This window comes from Cololabis saira, chromosome 13 (assembly GCF_033807715.1).
Source record: "Cololabis saira isolate AMF1-May2022 chromosome 13, fColSai1.1, whole genome shotgun sequence".
NCBI classification, from domain to species: domain Eukaryota; kingdom Metazoa; phylum Chordata; class Actinopteri; order Beloniformes; family Belonidae; genus Cololabis; species Cololabis saira.
The window spans coordinates 38,000,326-38,023,124 of record NC_084599.1 but is presented as its reverse complement, the minus strand read 5'-3'; the positions used below and the strand labels follow the sequence as shown (position 1 = coordinate 38,023,124).

Genomic DNA, 22,799 nt, shown 5'->3' with positions numbered 1-22,799 from the left:
ATATTATTAAGGGCCAGTTCCAATACCCCCCCTAGTCCTACTTTTCATCCCTTCCCCTAAATTTTTGTGTGTTCCCGTGAGGGTAGTGGTGTCCCAATTCCTCTTTGCATGTAGGGCTAGTGGGGATATCGAGGGCGAGTGTGTATGAATCTAGCCCTGCAGAGTGAGGGATTTCAGATACTGACTCGCCGACCGAGGGCCAGAAAAATTTCCCAGAATGCTTTACGTCATCATTTGCAGACTGAATCGAACAAAAAAACATGGCGGACATTTCTTTTTTTTAGTGAATAAAATCAATATTTTGATTAAGTTTCTGCATAAAAATGCGTTTTGATTACATTTCTAGCGAGAAATATATATTTTACTTTCATAATATGTACATAATCACTCACTTGGTCGTTGTTGCGAAGTCTTTTCAGATTCCGCCAGAATAAAGGCTGATTTATGGTTCCGCGTTAAATCAACGCAGAGCGTAGGGTACGCGGCGACGCGTACCCTACGCCGTAGGCTCTGCGCCGATTTAACGTGGAACCATAAATCAGCTCCCGAGCCGGCGGCTCTTCTCATCCCCCAAAAACATCTGAGCGAATTTCTTAACGGGTGTTATTTGGATAAACTGAGCTCAGGTTGGGGATCTTAACAGTTACTTTTACGCCTGAAAAAATATTAAAACTTAATAAAGTGGCATATTAACAGCGCTACAGCGGAAATTAAAACAGCTTTTATCTCTGGGCTTCCTGATATGGTGTGACGTATGTGCAAACGTAACTACGCAGTCGCTTACGTACCCGAAAGTAAACCACGCAGTGACATAGCAAGTGGTGTCCCAATCCCTAGGGAACATTACAAGGACCCTACCTATTTTTAGGGCTAGTGGTAGAAAGTAGGGGGTGTATTGGGATTGGCCCTAAATATACATTTAAAAGCGGTGAGGAGGTTTTAGGTTCTCCAGGATTGGTGAAGTCTGACGGTCCTCTACTTCTCTCAGGCGTCTTGTGATGTCACAGATCTGCCGGTTTTGTGGGAATAACTGTCCAGACCATCAGATGTGGTCGGGACCCCGGCCGACTGACCAGGAGAGAACTGAGACCCATGCCCCCCCCCACCCCCGTCCCCTAAGGAGCGTTTATTGGCGGGTGTTTTTATTGACCTGGAGCAAACATGTCAGCAGCAGTTATTCATCCGTCCGCAGCAACGCGCTGATCCGCCGCAGCCCCAGTGATGATGGAAACATGTGAGCGCTTAACGCGCCTGGCAGGACACACACACACACACACACACACACACACACACACACACACACACACACACACACACACACACACACACACACACACACACACACACACACACACACACACACACACACACACACACACACACACACACACACACACACACACACACACACACACACTCCACTGCTGCTTCTGTCACCACCTCCCTCCCCTCGGGTCACGTGACTCTACCCCCATAAACACGGCCGTGGGCGACGCGTGTCAGTCTGAGCACCGAGACGCAGCCAGAGTTGGTGTTTTATTCTTTATTTACAGTTTACAAAAACCTGAGGAAGAAACACATGTGGTAAACACGTTGGTAAACACGTTAGTGCGTTAAAAACGGCACGTCAGACCCGACACGGGCGCCGCCGCTCTACGAACCTCCGGCTCCGACGTCACGCGGGTTCAGAACCAGAACCGTCCACCTGCAGGTTCACAGCCGAGGCCTGATCTGCAGCTTTTTCTCTGAACACACACACACACACACACACACACACACACACACACACACACACACACACACACACACACACACACACACACACACACACACACACACACACACGATTAAAATAATAAGAGAGTTTAGAGCAGTGGTTCTCAAATGGGGGTACGCGTATCCCAAGGGGGTACGTGAGATTTTAAAATATACATATATTTAAAAAGTAGCATCCATGCAAAAATCCTTTAAAAATAAATATGTCATAAATAATTGAGGAAAATAAAAGTCTAAATTCATAAAATGAATTTTATCTTCAGGCTATTCAACTTATTATCCTAAAACCGCAGAGTATCCCCCACACCAGGATAGTTCCACCTAACCTGTCAATCACCTGGCTTCACCTGTCAATCACTTGGACCAACGATGGAGTCGTGGTTGAAGCATAGCAGCAATATTTTTATGTTTAATAAATCAGTTACTGATGGCACAGTGCTCTGTTTTAGGTCTTTTTTTTTTACAACCAAAAGTGCTTTGCGCTGGTTAGGGGGTACTTGGCTGAAAAAATATTTCACAGGGGGTACATCACTGAAAAAGGTTGAGGACCACTGCACTAGAGGAGGTCCGTCAGTCGCTACGATGATTTATAAAACATTACTGATTGAACTAAATTCAAAAGGAAAGAAACCTCTGGTGAGTTCAAGACCATCAAAAGTCCTGAAGGACCACGGAAGAAGGGGATACCAGAAGTAAAGAAAGAACCTCTGCAGGAGTCAGGAAGGTTTTCAACGCGGCCTGAAGCACCGACTCTCAGGAACAGGATACTTAACCAGACCAGAATAAAGTCAGAATGATGGAGAAGTCTGAGGAAAGAAACACCTCAAGATCCCAGGCAGACCACACCATGAGTCAAGCACGGCGGAGGCAGTATTATGGGATGAATGCTGCTGCAGGTTGTTGAGAAAGTGACAGAAGGAGAATCTGGATTCTGGGGTGGACACATTTGAACTCTCACCACATTCAGAGGGAAAAAGACCCCGAACCCACTGGGAAAGCAGCTCAAGAACATCCAAAGGAAAAGAGACGGAATATGTCTCTGTGTCCAAGTTGGCCGCTGGATTTGAATAGCAGCTCTTCTGTTCCTGAAGACCAAGGTGACAACAGAACCACCCAGAACCATGCAGGAGCTGGAGGGGTCTGCTTCCACGAGGGAAGCAGCATCTGGTCCTGGACTCACGGCTTCAAGCAGGTTTAAGAAGTTTGGTTGTTTTCATGCCGCTTCATGCTTTCATGTTCAAACATGTTATTGTCTGTGACAACAGAAGTAAGTCGCTTCCTAAACGTTAAACATCCTTTTTGAATCCTCTTCATCTTGTTTTAGTTCATCCTGCCCAGTGACACTCATGACGAGCAACTATAAGACCCACATGAGGTGTTTTTAATCAAACTTAGTTCAAATACTAACGTTTATTGAGAAGGAATACTCTTCAGACTCTTCTAATCCTCTATCCGTCACGTCTGTCAGCAGTGAGTCTCCTTCAGGACCCAAAACCTGAATAGTACCACCTCTGGTTCCTGCTGCTCCCTGAGCACCATCATAGACCCTGCTGCCAGACCATCACCATCACCCCGGGGAATTAGGGCGTGGTCCGATGCCATTCACTACAAATGAGATCCCTCAACAGAACACAGCTTGCCGTCAGGACTTCTGCCCTTCTGCCCCCCACAGGGACGCCAGTCCTCTGAGGAGGTGGTGTCTCCGTGCTTTTCTCCATCCAGTTGGTGTCCCGCTATCCTCCAAACCCCCCCAGTCCTGGTGGAGGTCATGTGGTCTGCACAGAACCTTTTCATCCCGAAGGTTCAAGAAGTGGGCTACACGTCCCAGCATGCCACTGGGTGTCCTGTGTTCACTCTGAGTGGCAGCTGGTTCTGGTAGCAGACATTCATACCTTTGACTTGCGTGGCGTCGGCGGGCTGAGCGTCCGGAGCGTCCGCCTCCTCCGGAGAGCTGGACAGGGAGATGAAGGACGGCAGCGACAGCGGCCCAGCGGGCGGCGTCTGCGGAGCCGCGTCCGGGGGGATGACGACCGACAGCCGAGGCCTGGCAGGAGGAAGAGCAGAGTCAGTCTCGGTGCAGCGCAGCAGCGCTGCGTCTTACAGGGCGAGTGAAGCGCGTCTCCACCTCTTGGGCGGCTCCCTGCTGCGGGTTCTCTTGGCCGGGGCGGCGGCGCCGCTGGCGCTCCGGGCGGCTCGCTGCCGGTGTTGCAGCTTGCAGCGGGAACCGCGGGGGCAGGAGCCGGTCCGGGAGAAGTCCGGACACACCAGGGTGTGTTTCTTCTTACACTGCAGGTGGAACACACACACACACACACGGTGAGCACACACTAAAATGTATTACTAAATATCGTCGTCAACGAACCTTTATCACCTGAGAAAAACGAGAGAAGCAACGAAAATGCTGGTCGTGTGGCGATAATGATAATTAAATATATAATGCAATATTGTGGAGGAATAAAAACGAGACTAAAATGTAGATTACAAAATAAAAACTCTGCTAAAATATGTCTTCATTTTCTTTGACCAAAACTAGACGAAATGCTGTAACAACGATCCTTATGTGCATGTTTTCAGTAGTTTCCTCTGGTATAAGGCTGATTTATGGTTCTGCACTAACGCAGAGCCTATGCCGTTGCTGTGATGCCGTCGTGAACCCTTCGGACTTCTCCGTCACTCCATTTCGCCGCGGTGCAAAACATACGCCCCTAGAGAGCTAGTTGACACTTTGTTTAGCTTCCGGTCAGAGTGAATCAAAGAGATAAGGACAACTATTGTGCAAAAAACCAAAACACCCCCCCAAAAAAAAAAATTAAAAATCACACACACACACGAAGAAAAGAGCGCTGAAAGTTCACTACTGCTTCACGAACTGGAACTGGAAATGCGTTGCTACCAAGCGAACCAATCACAGCCCTCTCGGTCTGCGTTGGGTCTGCGTCGCCTCGACACGTAGTTACAATTTTTGGGAGGTGCACGTCAGGCTACGGCATAGGTTTAACGCAGAACCATAATTCAGGCTTTAGTGGCTGCTGCTGGGTGACGTTAGTCCTCAATCCCAGTCGCTGCAGCAGGGAATCAGATCCAGAAGATGCAGCTGCAGAGTTAGAGGCTGATGCCGTTAACGCAGAGCTCTAGGTTCACGTAGATTAAAAACAAAGTTACATAGAGAAACGGGGGGATCTGCTTTGGGGCTGGAGAAGAAGAAGAAGAACCATCTTTGGATACACTTTCCTACATAGACGTGGAAAAGAAAACCCAATGTGTCGTCGGAAAAAGAAAAAGATCGGGAGAAATGCAGAAAAATAAATATGTTGTAAACTCAAATTAGAGTCTTCTGTATCTGGAATGAATGTATTCTAGAGTCTATAAGGTAACAATAATGTAATAATAACACAACCTTGTTTGAATTGTAAAATGGGTTTGGATAAATACAATCTTTGACTAAAACTAGACTAAATTGGTCCTGGACAATTCTGACTAAAATGCTCAGACTTTTAGTCGACTGAAACTTGACACGACTAAAAGAAGAATGAACGTGATTAAAATGAATAAAAACTAAAATGACAGCTTGATCCAAAGACTACACTAAAACTCAAACTGAAACCGGCTGTCAGGAACAACACTAGCACAAACGCGTGCAACAATAATCAAGCACCGGCGTGCGCGGCCTCATATGGACATGAACGTGCGTTTACGGCGGCTGTTGTCGCCGTGACAACAGCAAAGATAACGGTGCATGTTAATATACAACCCTAAATGGTTCATGAGCTCCTGTAACGGGTCCCTGCAGCGTCTCTGACGTCAGCAGCGGCCCGCGGACCTTACGGGGCTTTAGAGGACCGGCGTTGCCGGGGGCGACGCCCACCGCCCCATTAGGCACTTCTTTGAAGGTTTCTACTTTTAAGACGCTACGTTTTTGTCACCATATCTTGTGACGTACGGGCAGAGCGGGCGGGTCACAGCTAATGTCATGCTGGAGGGGGGGGGGGCGGTGCATGAGCGTGTGAGCGTTCACACACATGCTGGCAGCCCAGTGTGTATCAGAGAGTAATACTGGTGTAAATTGGTGGCTTCATTCTCCACGAGACCCGATCCCCCCCACCTGTCAGGAAGCTAATTATATTCACCCTGCAGTGCAACACCACAAGTGTGTGTGTGTGTGCGTGTGTGCGTGTGTGTGTGTGTGTGTGTGTGAGGTGGTGGGGGGTCGATTTTCCAGTGACATTGTGGACTGCTGGTCAACCCCTCCGGGGTCCGGGGGCCCCACTTGCTGCCATCAGAGCATCTCCTGCCCTCACGCTCATGTTCCTGCACCAGGGGGTGCCGCTGTGTGTGTGTGTGTGTGTGTGTGTGTGTGTGTGTGTGTGTGTGTGTGTGTGTCTGTGTGTGTGTGTGTGGTTGGATGGGTGTGTGCTGGTCAGGGGGGGGGCAGATCATCTCACTGTCAAATGCTTCCCTGGATCATCTTTTAGGTCTGCGGTTTTGACACAACGTTTGGTTAAACAAATTGGACCTGCTGCAAGTGGATGATGAGTGAATTATATCCAGGACGGACGTCACTGCTGCATCAAACCCAGTTACAACAAGCACAACTCAAATGAGACTCTGGATCTGGTTTATCTGAGACGCATCTCAATCAGAGGTGTCAAAAGTATTCACATTCATTACTAAGGTTGCAAAGGGGTGGAAAATTTCCGGTAAATTTCCGGAAACTTTCCATGGGAAGTTAAGCTGGGGAATTTTGGAAATATTCCAAATTGGAAACTTTCCTTGGGAATAATGGGAATTATGGGAATTTATGGGAATTAACTGGAAATTGGGGGTAATTTAAACAAACTGTATCATATACAAACATAAATGTAAATATTTATTTTGTCATAAGCAGATATCCATGCAAGATAATACAAAAACATGACATTTCAACAGATTTATTTGAGTAGAACTTTAGTTTTTATTCTTGTATGAACAATTATTTTAATAGTCTTGTGCTTTGAGCTCAAATGTGTGGCCTCCAGGCTTCAAGAAATCACCTGTGCATGTGATGGAGGAATGCACAGTGCCTGTAGGGGGCGTGGCCTCAATAGCCCTGCAGTAAGCAATGTGCTGTGTGCATGTGATTGAGGAGTGTACTTGCATTAAATCTGGTTGTTTTAGCCAAGACTATGCTACAATATATTCCCCCCAACTATATTTAAGTTCCCCGTTAAGGGCCAAACTTCAATTCTGTAAATTTCTTATTTATTCCCGTTAATTCCCGTTAATTCCCATGGAAAGTTTCCAACTTTGAAAATTCCCGGAATTTTGCAACCCTATTCATTACTCAGGTAGAAGTATAGATACTAGAGTTTAAAAATACTCCTGTAGAAGTTGAAGTATCAACTCAAGTTTTTTACTCAAGTAAAAGTATAAAAGTACTGGTTTCAAAACTACTTAAAGTATAAAAGTAAAAGTAATGTAAGGGGGAAAAAAGCCATTAAGGACAAAAGCCTTTGAAAATGAATGTATCTTAGTATAATGCAAATATATTAAAGAACCATATATGTGTACTATTGAGCATTAACATGTGTTTCAGAGAGCAGGAGATATGATGACTAGTTGCCTATAAGTATTGTAATGGTGCAAAAAGTCAAACTTCAGAGGCATGTTATCATTTATCCTAACCTTTATTGGAATGTACATCCAAGTTTAGTTGCAGGAATCTGAGGGAACGGATGTAAGAACAAAACTGGACAAGAACATCTGAAACAACCACAACCAAATTCACTCTATCCGGATGGAGCAATTTAACTGGATAGTTTTTATTTAAAGGCCGAAATGCAATAGAGTAACGAGGCTGTTTTTAAAATGTAAGGAGTAAAAAGTACAGATAATTGGGTGAAAATGTAAGGAGTAAAAGTAAAAAGTCGTCTGAAAAATCCTCTGTAGATGTTCCTGTTTAGAAACTGGTATCCAGGTTTTGTGCTAACCCCCTTTCTGATATGAAGGTGGGTTGTAAAATCCAGATCTGGATCTGAGACATGCTTTCAGAACATTTTCATTTTTCATCGTTTATCCCTTCTAAAGTACGGCATCAACACGTCTTTGTCCTAGTTCGACCAGTTCCACCCCTTCAGTCACACATCAGTCACATGAGTTATGAGTGTTGCTGACCTGCAAACGTGCAGTACTTGTGTCTGATGTTCTATCCGGATGGAGCAATTTAACTGGATAGTTTTTATTTAAAGGCCCAAATGAAATAGAGTAACAAGGCTGTTTTTAAAATGTAAGGAGTAAAAAGTACAGATAATTGAGTGAAAATGTAAGGAGTAAAAGTAAAAAGTCGTCTGAAAAATAATCACTCCAGTGAAGTATAGATAACCAAAATTTCTACTTAAGTAAGGTAACGAAGTATTTGTACTTCGTTACTTGACACCTCTGACCTCAATGAATGCATGAACTCCTTTCTCATGTCACTGTCGGCGGGGAAGGTTAGCCTCTGAAACGGTGATCGTCAGCGACCGAAACCGTGAACGTTAGTGAACACTAGCGTCCGAGACGATGAACTAGGGCTGGGCGATATGGCCTTTTATTAATATCTCAATATTTTTAGGCTATGTCACGATACACGATATATATCTCGATATTTTGCCTTAGCCTTGAATTAACACTTTGATGCTACAATCACACCAGTATGATGATTCTATATGTCTACATTAAAACATTCTTGTTCATACTGCATTAATATATGCTCATTTTAAACTTTCATGCAAAAAGGGGAAAAAACACAACTAAGTCAAATTTACCAAAACTGTATTTATTAAACAGTTACTAAGTAGGGAGTGGCACAAACATAAAAATTGTCATTTCAAAACAGAAAGTGCATGTTGCATCTCTGACACCCCGTCTGAAGAACATCTGCTAAGTAATGTTCTGGTCCTGGTTTTACCAGGATGAGCTGGTTTTACCAGGTTTTACCAGGTTTTACCTGGTTTTACCAGGTTTTACCAGGACGAGCTGCTCTGATCAGGAGGGCCTTTACAGCACCTTTATATTCAGACTAATGTAGGTGTAGGGACTGCAATGTTTCATCCTCTCCTCCTTCACTTTGCATCACTTTCACTTACTTTTAGAAATATGATGTCATATATCCTTGTTTGACTTTGTTTCGATGACGGTGAATGATTTCATGTGGCCACATTTAAGTAACTCTAGGTGACGTTTCTCAGCTCTGGAAGAGAAAGGCTCGGCTGCGCGCTACGCGTGTAGCACTGAGCGGCAGAGTTGGAGCTGCATCAGCGCGGCGTGCGAGGAGAAAACATCCCCTCCCGTCTTTACTAAACCGTCCCAGTTCGCTTTGAAAAGAGTCCGTCGCGCGGATGAACTCATGGCGCAAACAGGCCGAGTTTGGGAAAGTTAGGTGGAACTCACCGGTGGTCCCGGACGGCAGCGGCGACACCTGCTGCCGCTACCTTTCTGCTGGGCATATAACGATGCACGTACGACAGCACGTGACTGACATGTGTGACAGGGTGCGCTTGTTTTATGTCTCAGAGAAGGAGAGACGAGACGAGAGAGTGAGAAAAGCCTGTAATTTAATGCCCGCGGTTAAAAGTAAATGCGTGACAATGTATACTCGAATATTCAGGAGTCATTTTGTACATCGCACAGAGTAGAAGCCGAGATACATCGAGTATACTCGATATATCGCCCAGCCCTACGATGAACGTTATACGATGAACCAGGGGTGCAGATCCGATGTCAGGATTGGGGGGGACACCAACGTGATTTTAATTTTTAATTTTTAGCCAATATGCAACTTATACCATGCCATAAATTGGTAAAGGCTCGCCAAAAAATACTGCAAAGGGAATCATTTATTGTGCTTACCTTTCTTGTTTATTTGTCCTAAACAGCCAACAGTGTGTGTCACTGCTTACTTAACTGTTATATTCGTAAATCATAATTTTAAGGGTTTTGGGGATGTAGTGTCTACTCATCTCAAATTCTTCTCACCATCTTCCTTTTATCCTATGGGACTACTTTATGCACGATCAATTGATATATGGATGAAATATGGAGCCCTAAACAGGTGTTTAAACTAACTGATCATGTTTTAACACAGTTATGGTGGTAAACAGTTCTAAAAAAAAAAAAAAGGACACATTGCTTTCATTCTGTACACTTCAAAACGCACTGTGGATGTATTATTCTTTTAGAAATATATTTTTACATTCGGGATCTGCACCCATGCGATGAACGTAAGCGTCCCAGACGATGGACACTAGCATCAAACTCTATATCCACAATGTTTGTTTGACATCCAACAGTTTTGAGAAACGCGGCCGAACCAGAGTGAAGTTTGTATGTCGTTATAAACACGTTGTGATGTATCCGTTCCCACCCCCAACCCCCCGCGGATGTGGTTCTGGACCAGACCGGTACGGGGCAAAGCTGGTACATTTACCCCAACGCCTGAGGAACTCAGCTCCGTCTGCGGCGCCACACCGTCTCATTTTCATAAAAAGAGAGAAGAGAGGGATGGAAATGGGGGGAAAAGGGAAGAGAAGCTAAAGTGGACAGAACATCTTCATCCCACACCAAGTTAACAATTTTCCACTTGATTTAAAGAATGCTGGGATGTCTCTGGGGTCTATTAGAGAGCTCTCTGCTGGGCCCGAACCAGGAGGCGTCAGCACATTTACCCGGAGGTTGGGGGGGGGGCGAGGAAGCCAGACAGAAAACGACGAGAAGGGATGCTGGGAGATGGAAGACTGTAAAATAAAAAAAAAAAAGAACATTGCACGCGTTTACAACTCGGGCCTTCAGCCAACACTTATTGAGAGCAGCTTATAGTGAGCAGAACAGAACAATAAATGGGCCCGGCTTGATATATCACCACGTTTACGACGGGAAAATACAGGAAAGATGGGGGTTCGGAGCAGCGCTGGACTTCGGGGTGTCGCCGGATCAGAATCCTCTAAACTCATTTAAATGTGGCTGCAGTCGAGCTGTTGGAGCAGTTCATTAAAAACATGGAGAAACTGAATGCTGGACCTCCTCTCCTCCTCCCACTTACTGGTCCTGGTCCTGTTTCTGTTCCCAGACCTGCTGGACCTGCTGGACCTGGTCCCCAGCTTCTCCAACCGACCGCCAGCTCATGACAGCACGGTGTTGTTAGACAGTTGTGTTCTCCGGCGTTTGTGGGGTTTAAGTGAACTTCTACCGCTCTCTGAGTCTAAGTGTGTTTCAGGCTCTTCTAGGGTCTTTTAACAATTATTAACCTATAAAATACGTAGCTTCTGCTCAGCACCGTGTGACCATATCTCCAAAAACCTTGAAGTGATCACCTGATGAGAAACACAAAAACACCGGAGCAATTGACCCTTTATCAGCCTTCTGATTGGTCCCTGACTGACCAATCACAAACATCCTCCTCCGTTGCTACATCCGGTTTTCCGGACCGAACAGCAGTCTCTTTCGTTCACATCAATGGAAAAAGTAGTTTTTAACTTGACCTTGTATCAAAATTTAAACTTTATATCAGTAAAAGGAACACTTATAGTGTTGTGAGGGTGCAGCATATTTCTATCCCCAAACTGGCAGAAATCTGATCCGTACTTACAAAACAAAGTTGGCTCGGCAGCAGCTACAACCCATACTGTAGCTACAACCGCGAAAGAGTTTATTTATTCATCTTAAAATGGTTAAGCGGTTGTAAAAGTGACACCCGCTACCCAGAGAGAATCACAGGAATACATTTCATCCCAAAACCAACTGTCAATTACGAAAAATGCCTGTTTTGGATACAAATACAGCAAAACTCATCAAAATATCTTGTTTTTGCTGAAAAACTCAGTTTTTTAAACTCACTACACCTGAATTGTTCCTTTTTATTTATATCAAGTTGCTTTTGATTTTATTTGGTACATTAATTAGAAATAAAGTGATGTAAAACCCTGTTTTTACAATGGAAGTGGACGGGAGAGACAGTTTTGTCTGATCTAGCAATGGGGCCGGCCTTGACAAAGGGTCAGTTATCTTCACTGCGAAGAGACTCGGGGGAACGTGACGGCTGCCATACCTGTCACACTGCAAGTTGCACAGTTTGCACTAGTTTTTTACTTCTTTCTACTCCTTTTACGAGCACAACACATTTGCTATTATATTAATTAATTAATAATCTACTTTGTTTAAGACGGTATATTCATTATTTAGTGATTATTATTGTTCTTTTTTATGTTATTGATTTATTGTTTGGCTGTTTTATTTATTTATTTTTTGCGCTTATGTTCAAAATAAAAGATATCAAATCTTACTCTGTGTAGAGTAAGTTCTAGGTCAGGTGGACTGCTCTGCTATATTATATGTATTGTGCATTTGTAATTGTGACTCCTTGATTTATTCTGTTGCCATCAACCTGACAAGGGACTGCAGATGAAAAGTAGCCTGTTGGCTATATCTGGCATATTTACATTTACGTGTGAACTTATTTAAATGTTTATTAATAAGCACTGTCCCTATTCTAAATAAATAAGTAAAAAAATAAATTATAAGAAATGTAAAAGAAAGTAACCAGTTAAAGTAACCAATACCATATACTAATTTCAGTAACAACGGAGGAGGAGTGAAGGATAAACACAAGATTAGGCCTGTGTTGAAAAAATCGATTTTCCGATTCTAAATTGATTCTCATATTAATTCCTAAATATCGAATCTTATGTCTAAAGATAGATTTTTTTTTACATTTTTCCCATCATTTTCGCCAGGTGAACTTTAATCCCAGTAGTCGGACACACAGTTTGTCATGACACTTCTGAAAAATGCCAGGTGCTTCATGGCAATATGTGTGCGTGGTGACAGAATAAATTAGATAAGCCAAAATGATTTGTTTACTGCATGAACTGTTGCAATTTCTTTCTTTTTTGCACTTTAAATGGATATTGAAAGGCCTTTTTGAGTTATTTATTTCTTAGTTATTTCACAATAATTATTGTGAAATTATTATTTCACTAGTTATTTTACAGTCATATAATTCAGGCAACAGCTCAAAAAACATTTTAAATAACACTAAGCCAAATCAATATCGAATCGGATCGAATCGAATCATGATAATCGATTCTGAATATTAAAAATCGGAATCGAATCGATTCTTGACATTTGAATCGATACCCAGCCCTACGCAAGATTACAAAACACGAAAGGCTGCAGAGCCTCGGTGGTTCCTGGGGGCCGAGAACATGAACCAGCAACTTGACGTGAGGCAGAAACAGAGACGGATCCTGTGAGATGAGACAAAGCCAGGACGAGGATGAGGAGGACGAGGAGGAGGAGCAGACTTAACCCCCGAGCTGCCGGAGCGCCGCTCCGCCCGGCTCGTACCGCCACCCTCAGCACTTTTCCCATCTATAATTACTGCCTGCTATCCATCACGCAGCCGGCAGAGCCTCGCAGCCGGCGCTCCGCTAACACATCCACACACATGCGCCGGGGCACCGACACACACGGGGGGAAAATCACAGACCTAAGCACTCTGGGTAATAGAATAAATATTAATATCCCTTTTGTTTTCTATATCCTCATTTGGCCACGCGCGATTTAGATGAGATCTGACAGTGTGAAGAAGCATCCGTCTCACACTCGAGCCGGGAGGGGGGTGAGGACCCGGGACAGTGAGTGAGTGTGTGTGTGTGTGTGTGTGTGTGTGTGTGTGTATATATGTGTGTCCGTGTGTGTGTGCTCGAGCATCTTGAGTCATGTGGAGGTGGCTCCGTTACCCATCAGCCCCTCCACGTGTCACTCAGACACTACAGCTATGCCATTATGGAGCAGCAGGCTGCAGCTGTTGCTGCCGTGTGGCCCGTTACGTCCATGTGTGTTTGCAGCAGCGTGTCAGTTACAGGACGGCTTGTTTACCTAAACCTCTTTAACTTCACTGGAAACTTACGCAACAAAACTGCGTTCAGGGAAAAAAAAAACACGTCCAACAGGAGGACGTTTGACGCAGAAAGAGACGGTTCAGGGAAACCTGGTCCGTCTTCGTCCAAGCAGACACCGAGGTTACACTCTTATTTAATGTAAATTTGGATCAAACATCTGGATTATGGCTAATAGAGGGTATGCATTGACGTCACTTCCCCCATTGGACCACGCCCCCTTACTCGCACTGAGTGGCAAAACATCAGCAAAAAACGCTGCAATTAGTGGAGAAGACGGAATAACAGCCGATTATCGGCTTAAATTAAAGGCAGTTGGACTTGACAGTGACCCGTACAGTTACCCCAAGAACCAGTGGTCCATGGACATTAATATTTGGTACAGTTACCAAGAACCAGTGGTCCATGGACATTAATATTTGGTACAGTTACCAAGAACCAGTGGTTCATGAACATTAATATTTGGCCACGAATCCAGTTTCCTGATATTTATATGTACTTAATTTCTACGCCGGGGAAATACACGAAGCAAAGCTTGAAGGCTTACAAAAGTCTTGACGCTTGGTCCGACTTCAAGGCAGGATTTGTTGGTGAAATTAAAGTGATGAGGACACCGAACTTTATGATTTGACCGTTTAACGTTAGCTACCCAAAAATCCAACATTACCTGATACAAAATGGGAACCACAAATCCACGTTTCGGTGCCTGGAATCCAGTTGTTTCTGTGAATTGCAGCGATCCATTTGTCTCTCTTAAGCTTATTTTTCGGCAGTCTGTAAAACGATAACTCAGATTTCTTGCTAAATCTACTAGTACAGTCGATCGCACAACAGCTCTTTCCCATTTTAGATGTTTTCAAGTTGCTCAAACTGAAAGTTTACGCTGACACTCAGTCTTTCTGACACTCAGTCTTTCTGACACTCAGTCTTTCTGACACTCAGTCTTTCTGACACTCAGTCTTTCTGACACTCAGTCTTTCTGACACTCAGTGGGCGAAACCCGCTGTGAAGTCGCATCTGTGACGTCATGTGCATTCCCTCTATTAGAAAATGTTTCCATTCCTTGGTTGGTAGTGACTAAACCGTGCAGTGAGAGGGTGGTGGTGTCGGTTACGGTGGGGGCAATAATCAGAGCTGGATTTGGACTGAAACCAACAAACTCTCCTCTCTTCTCTCCTCTGCCATCTCAGTCCTGTGACTTGAAATCAATCTGAGGAAAATTTCCACTTGAAAGACGTCTCGATTGCTAAAGTTCACCTGGAGGAGAGAAGCAGCCCAGATACAACACCCCACGGTGAGTCTTAAGCCGTCACAGAAACTGACGATAGTGACGGGTTCAAGAGTGATGCCCTTTTTCCACCAAACCGGTTCCAGGGCTGGTTCTGGTTCTGGGCCAGTGCTGAGTTTGGATCTGGGCTTTCTGTTTCCACTGACAAAGAACTGGCTCCGGTTCTAAGGTAGCACCAACTCTTTGCTGGACTAGAGGAAAGAACCGCTTACGTAAGTGGAGGGGGCGGATTTATTAAGACCAACGGCAACAGCAAGACTGGGAGACGGAGACATTTTCAAATAAGAATTAATCTGGATGCAGCAAAGCATCATGGGAGGAGGAGACAACCTGTCTTTTAGAGATGTGTCCACGGAGGAGCTACGAGGACCAAGTCCTATTAGAGCAGATACCTGGTTGTTGCTGCAACTTTCAAACAAACGCAGCGACGTAACTGACGTTTGCAGAGACGTAATGACGTGGCTCCTCTTAGCACCCGAGCTGTGGAAAAGCAAACCGGTTCTCAGCTGGTTTCCTTGAACGACTTCTGAACCAGAACCAGCTCTGGAACCGGTCTGGTGGAAAAGGGGTATTAGAGGTGTGAGACAACGACGTCATGTGACCCAGCAGCCTCAGCCGAGAGCAAACGTCAGAACTCGCTCACTAACAGCCTGTCCTAACTGCACGCGAGCGTCCGACTATAGCGTCGCACTGCGTGGCATCGGACGCTCTCTGTCCACACTGAAAACGTTATGGGCCCCCACGTTATTTTGATTGACAGCTGAAACTCTCTTTTTAAAAGGCTGATTTATGGTTCCGCGTTACACCAACGCAGACCCTACGGCGTAGGTTACGCGGCGACACGCACCGAACTGTGCGCGTCGCCGTGGACCCTACGCCGTAGGCTACGCCGTCGATTTTACGCGGAACCATAAATCAGCCTTTATTCACCGCACTACCCGCCCGTGCGCTCCTGAAAGAAACTCTTAAAATAACTCCTAAAAGAGTAAAGAGACAAGTAAAAGATGGGTGATTACTTGTAATCTTCCTACGTTTGTACTTTCTAAACAGAAAACAAGCTTGATATTGTGATATTTAAATGTTCTTCTAGTTTCTTCCTGCCGTTCGCGTTGAAAGCCAGGTGAAAGCGCTGTAGGAAACGGTCACGGATGAGGAACGGCTGATCCAGTTAGTTGAAATGAGAAGTTATCTCTATGATACCTCCTCATTTCACTAAAAAAACCTCAATAAAGTAGAAGAAAGAAATATTATCCTATTATTCACTTAGTATTATATATTATCTTATTATTATCTTATCAGAATCTTCCAGCTCCCTGGCGATCTCCCTCCAGCAGCTGCCACTTTATTGAGGTTCTTGTATTGAAATGACTGTTTCCTACAGCGCTTTCAACCGGCTTTCAACGCGAGCGACAGGAAGAAAATAGAAGCAGGGCGTCCGACAAATGTTCAGCTCAAAACGGCGCGCCGTGTCGTGCTGCGTCGCTCGCGGCTAGTTAGGACAGTCCAATAGAAAATAAAGCAATGGAATTGTTTTTGTCGCTGCCGCTCGCTCGCGTCGCATGCAGTTAGGACACAGTGTTAAAGAGCCTCGATCAACTCAACCAATCACAAGCAAGCACAGAAGCACAGACATTTTAAGCACAGTTAAAATGAAGAAGTCACATGTTAAAGGCCGAATCTAAAGCAGCACCAAGGACCTCAGCAGTTTCTGCCCCAGACAGCACCCCCTACTGGCCTGGAGGGCAGATTACAAGGCTGTGTTTACGTCCACCCAGTTCCATTACGGTGGTTGCACAACAGCACCGTCAACGAGACGCTGCCGCCTAAAGACAGCCGTCGTTAAACCACTAAAAGGAGCAGTCTGGACTGCTCACGTGTGAACAGCTGGTACCAAACCTCCCCGTCTGAGCTAAATCACACTGAACGATGTTTTGACGTCTTCCACTCAGGTTTCCAGCAGAGACCTTGGAGGAGGCATCTACAGCGACTCGGTCCTGGTCCACACTGATCCTTGTAAACAAAGTTCCTGGAGGATTCTGGGGGTTAAGAGTCTGAACTGGTTTTAGCAGCAGGTTCCATCGTGACGCCTCTCATCGGTTGTATCTAGAGAGGAATGTGAGCTTCATGTTTTATGTGCTGGTCTGTGGGGAGTACATACTTTGGGATGTTATGTAATCTGTGTGATCGTATGTGGTGTCCACATGAAACATGTGAACCGTGAGATTGATGTGCGTTAGAGAGACCAGACCTGTCAAGTCTCACGTTTCGGCCGGGAAACTACCGTATTTCACTCCTCTTTCCCACCGTCCTCCCGTATTAGTATTTTCCGTTTTATAATATAATTATTTTTAAACTGCAAACTGAATTGTCAATAATCTCGCGAGAACTGCCCCCTGCTGTAGCCTGGGTGGCAGTTCTCGCGAGGTTAGTGGCGACATTTTTGCCAAAAAAGCAAAGACTTTGTGTAAATCGTATATCTAAAAATGGAAACCAAATCTACTTTCCTAATGAGGAGCAGGATGGGGAACAGTTACGCTTTCTGAACAATTTGTAACTGCGATTTTAGTGTCTCTCACGGGGGAAGGAACAATGTCCATCAGCGCCACCAGGGCCGCGCCAGAGAGCCACATGAGTGAAAATGACAAATAAAAAGAAAATGTAAATGTTTCAGTTGAAGACAATCATGGCCTGGTTTCCCAGATCAGTTAAGTAGTTCTTAACAGCGAAAGACTTCTTTCAAACCATCTTAAGGAGCCTGTGAAAGAACTACTTAACTGTTAAGAACTACTTAACTGATCTGGGAAACCGGGCCAATGTGTGTATAAACTGAAAATATTTAAAATAAATAAATGTCCTTTAATTCCTTTTTGTGTTTTCATTTCTATTATAGTAATTACATACACAGGAATGTCCACAGTATTTCAGTGTCAACAAAGTTAGAACTATCAGGTTCTCAGCTCATAATTGTAGTTTATAAGTCGTTGACAGGTAGTTATTTTAAATTTCTCGTAAATCTGTCTTAAAATGTAAGATACTGGACCTCGGTTGGGCTGGTGGGACAGTCCAACCAGTATTTTTAAATCCCAAACTTGACAGGTATGTAGAGACCCCCCCTTCATCTCCTCACCTTCTCCCCCTCCGGACAGTAGCCCCTCACAAAGTCCTCACACACTTCGGCTTTGCGGGACACGTAGACGTGACTGTAGGGACAGTCGCTGTTGTTGCAGATTCCCTTCAGGAAGTAGGAACAGACCGGCATCTGCAGACCAGAGAGAAACCCGACCCATCAGAACCAGAACCAACACGATGCAGCTTCAGATTCAGAGTTTACAGGTACAAACTTTTCACTGATTGTTTATACTGAGAAGTCTGAATTAAGACAGACGACAGAGATCGCAGGCTGAGAACTTTCCTCCTCTCCAGATGGCAACACATTTATTAACCTTTTTTTTTTTTTTCTCCTTGATGTGTTTGGAAACGTAATTCTCGTCAGTTGTGTGAAATAAGACCTGGAAACAGGCATTGTGGCATAAAATTGTCAAATTGGTTTAATTCACCGTACGAATTGTTGGATTACTTTTGTAATACTGTATTTGACCCGGTCTTTGTACGTTTTGACCGTATAGAAACGTAATTCTTGCCATTGTAAGAATGAGATGTACCTGCTGTACTGTACTTTTTAACAACTTGTGCTTTTTATTATTTTACCTCTTTTCTTGTCATTTTAATTGATTTTATTGATTTACTGTTTAATTGTGTCTTGTCGCTTTAAATGTTGATGTAAAGTACTTTAAATTACCTTGTGTTGAATTGTGCTATACAAATAAACTTGCCTTGTCTGCAAATATATTAATGGTTAATAACATGCATCATCTCTATCTGCTGGATTCTTCAGGGGAGACTGCAGGGGTGAACCCGGACCGGTCCATCACAGGACCACACAGCCACTCCAGTGAGCGGTTCAGGTTCACCACTACTGTGATCATTGATGAAACACTTGATGAAACCCTTTCCTGGTCTTCACATATCAATAAAATTGTATCTAAAATGAGTCGTAATATTTCAATGATTAGAAGAGGAGCTCAACTGTGACTGCCTCAGCAGTAAAATTGGCATTACAATCTTTAGTTCTATCCAGTCTTGATTAAAGCCAAACAATACGGTCCAGTGCTACAAGGCAAGATTTAGACAAACAGAACAGGGCGGCCCCTCGCTCTGTTCTGTGTTGAGTGGATTCATGCCACATTGTCCTGGATAAAAGTTGACCAAAGTCTGGTGTTTAGCCTGGTAAAATTTAGTTTCAACATCTGGAATATTGGTAAACCTATCAATTTGTCATCACATCTAAAACCCATCAATACTCAACATGGCTCTGCAACCAGATCTGCTTCTGGTGTTCACTTTCCTCTTCCTCTACCAAGAACCAACGCACTAAAGAGTCTACGATGTGTAGAGCAGGAACATATTGGAATAAGCTTCCACCACATTTAACATTTAAGAAAAGCAATACCCAGCCAGAATTTAAGGGTTGAATTCCATTATGTCTCAGATCATTTTTGTTTAGGTTTAGTTAAAGGGGACCTATTATGACATCTAATACCTATTTTAAACAGGCCTTGAATGTCTTAAAAACAAGCTTTTGATTGTTTTTGCGAAATAAATTAGAAATTCAGCCTCTAAGCCATGTCTTTATCTTCCCATTCTCTAACCTCATTATCTATGCAGGATTCTGAGTGGGCGGGGCTATGATAATGAGGAACTGTGCTGATTGGCTGCCTGAATGACGCGATACACCGCTACGAAAAAATGGCAGAAGCTCCGGCCGGCGGAGTTAGTTGTGGGTGTGGTTTCACGTAGGGCTGGGTATCGATTCAAATATCAAGAATCGATTCGATTCCGATTCTTAATATTCAGAATCGATTATCATGATTCGATTCGATATTGATTTGGCTTAGTTTTATTTAAAATGTTTTTTGAGCTGTTGCCTGAATTATATGACTGTAAAATAACTAGTGAAATAATAATTTCACAATAATTATTGTGAAATAACTAAGAAATAAATAACTCAAACAGGCCTTTCAATATCCACTTAAAGTGCAAAAAAGAAAGAAATTGCAACAGTTCATGCAGTAAACAAATCATTTTAGCTTATCTAATTTATTCTGTCACCACGCACACATATTGCCATGAAGCACCTGGCATTTTTCAGAAGTGTCATGACAAACTGTGTGTCCGACTACTGGGATTAAAGTTCACCTGGCGAAAATTATGAAAGAAAAAAAAAAAAATCGATCTTTAGACATAAGAATCGATTTTTAGGAATGAATATGAGAATCAATTTAGAATCGGAAAATCGATTTTTTCAACACAGGCCTAGTTTCACGCATCGCTCCCGTCGTTACATAACGACGGGAGCAGAATCTTATTGGCTCGTAGATCCACATCACACTGGATGGCTCATCCGGGCGGCTGTACAGACACTGCAGAATTTGGTTTCTTTCCTCCTTCTCTGAGTTGGCATGCTGAGGGGAGACCACTGTATATATGTTAAAGCAAGAAAAAACCTGTTTTTCATAATAGGTCCCCTTTAAGTTTTAATTGTAAGGATTGTATTTTATTGTTTTATGTGTGCAATGTTGGACTCCAGGAAGAATAGTCTTCACTGCAGTGAGGACTAATGGGGATCCATAATAAATAAATAAATAAATCCACTGCTGGGATTTGGACCAGGAACCGTCGGTGTAAACACACGTGGTTCTGGTTCTCAGAGCTGGATCCGTCATCCCGAGCAGCTCCAGCACCTTAATTGCAGCTGACAGCAGCAGCGGGCCCGGCGGTGCCTGCAGGGGTTGGGCCTGGAGGAGGCCGCTCTAAATATCTAAATATACCTCTGGGAGTTGAGTGGAGAGAGGTGGGGGGTGAACCCGGGGGGGGGGGGGGCTCCGCCTCGTTGAGATGAGATCTGTTCTGCTTAATTAACTGCTACAGAAATATTTATCCAGCCTGCGGCCTGTCCAGCTCCCATGATGTGTTTATGTGTTCTGGCTGGGAGCAGACCGGGCCGGGCTGCAGCGCTGCCAAGGGAGGGGGGGTGGCCTGCAGATATCTGGTTACTATGGGGTAGTGGACCGGTGGGGGGGGGGGGTCCACACTACTGCAAGGATCAAGTTCGGAGGGCTGCTGGAGACATGACCCCCCCATCAGCAGGCGGAAGAGTGAATCCCACAGGGGGCGGAGCCAGAGATGTGGAGGTCTGGGGGGGATGGGGGGGTGATGGGGGGGTGTAGGAGAGGTGTCATTACAAACAGACAGCTGGGATCTTGGCAGCACAGCGACAACCAACACGTGTGTGCAGGGTGAGGCGGTGGCACACCTGCCGTACAGTTACTCGTCTCAAATAAAAAACACATGGAGACAAAACCATCAGGGTGTCGGGTGAAGTTGCTTTTGTCGATGAAAATTATGATTAAATATCGTCGTTAACGAACCTTTATCATCTGAGGAAAACCAGATGAGACGCAACGAAAATGCTGGTCATGACGATAACGATAATTAAATATAAAATGTAATATTGTAGAGGAATAAAAACCGGACTAAAATGTAGATTACAAAATAAAAATGTGTCTTCATTTTCGTTGACCAAAACGAGATTAAATGTTCTACCAAAGATCCTTAATGTCCATGTTTTCAGTAGTTTCTCTGGTTTAATGTCCATGTTTTCAGTAGTTTCTCTGGTTTAATGTCCATGTTTTCAGTAGTTTCCTCTGGTTTAATGTCCATGTTTTCAGTAGTTTCTCTGGTTTAATGTCCATGTTTTCAGTAGTTTCTCTGGTTTAGTTCTGCTGGGTGACGTTAGTCCTCAATCCCAGTCGCTGCAGCAGGAATCAGATCCAGAAGATGCAGCTGCAGAGTTAGAGGCTGATGCCGTTAACGCAGAGCTCTAGGTTCACGTACATTAAAAACAAAGTTACATAGAGAAACAAGGGGATCTGCTCTGGGGCTGGAGAAGAAGAAGAAGATCCATCTTTGGATACACTTTCCTACATAGACGTGGAAAAGAAAACCCAATGTGTCGTCGGAAAAGAAAAAGATGGGGAGAAATGCAGAAAAATAAATATGTTGTAAACTCAAATTAGAGTCTTCTGTATCTGGAATGAATGTATTGTTGAGTCTATAAGGTAACAATAATATAATAATAAGATAACCTGGTTTGAATTGTAAAATTCAAACCAGGTTATCTAAAACTAGAGTAAAATGGTCCTGGACAATTCTGAATAACAGACTTTTAGTCGACTTGACACGACTAAAAGGAGAATGAACGTGACTAAAACTAATAAAAACTAAAATGATAGCTGGACCCAAAGACTAGACTAAAACTAAAATTGAAAAAAGCTGACAGAAACAACACTAGTGTCAGGTCACCAGTCTGATCTGCTTGGATCCTTCCTGGACTTTTCCAACACGTCTCTGAAATCGATTACCTGTTAAATTGAACCGGTTTCAGTTTCGTCAAGGTGGGGGGTCAGAGAGTAACTGGGTTTGTTGGAGTAAACCTGCTCTGGACCGGGTTTACACCTCAGAGGCCGTTACCGCGGTAACAGTTTCCTCAGATTCTGAAACGGGTTCAACTGACCCCCCCCTTTCTCAGGACTAAGTGACCCGGCTTTGTGAGTTTCCATGAGTTCGGGTTGAACCTGCCCCCCCCCGCCTCACCGTTAGTTTATGTTGAAGCACATTAAATAAATAATAACACGAATATCCGCAGCGTTAGTGTTCAGGGTAATCAGCTGACCCTGAGGTGACGGTTCGCCCGTCTCATGTCC

The 22,799-nt window shown here is 44.1% G+C and overlaps 1 protein-coding gene across 1 annotated transcript in view; it reads right to left on the bottom strand.

Moving 5' to 3' along the window:
• Positions 1–1,535: 1,535 nt before the first annotated feature.
• zc3h3 (zinc finger CCCH-type containing 3) overlaps positions 1,536–22,799 on the bottom strand; it is a 265,192-nt gene continuing 243,928 nt past the window's right edge. Inside the window, exons 10-13 of the mRNA XM_061738861.1 lie at positions 18,104–18,235; positions 3,902–4,062; positions 3,669–3,820; positions 1,536–1,745 (exon numbers count right to left, since the gene is read on the bottom strand). Coding sequence (XP_061594845.1) covers positions 1,714–1,745; positions 3,669–3,820; positions 3,902–4,062; positions 18,104–18,235 — 477 coding nt within the window. The 3' untranslated portion in view covers positions 1,536–1,713. The remainder of the gene's footprint in view (positions 1,746–3,668; positions 3,821–3,901; positions 4,063–18,103; positions 18,236–22,799) is intronic.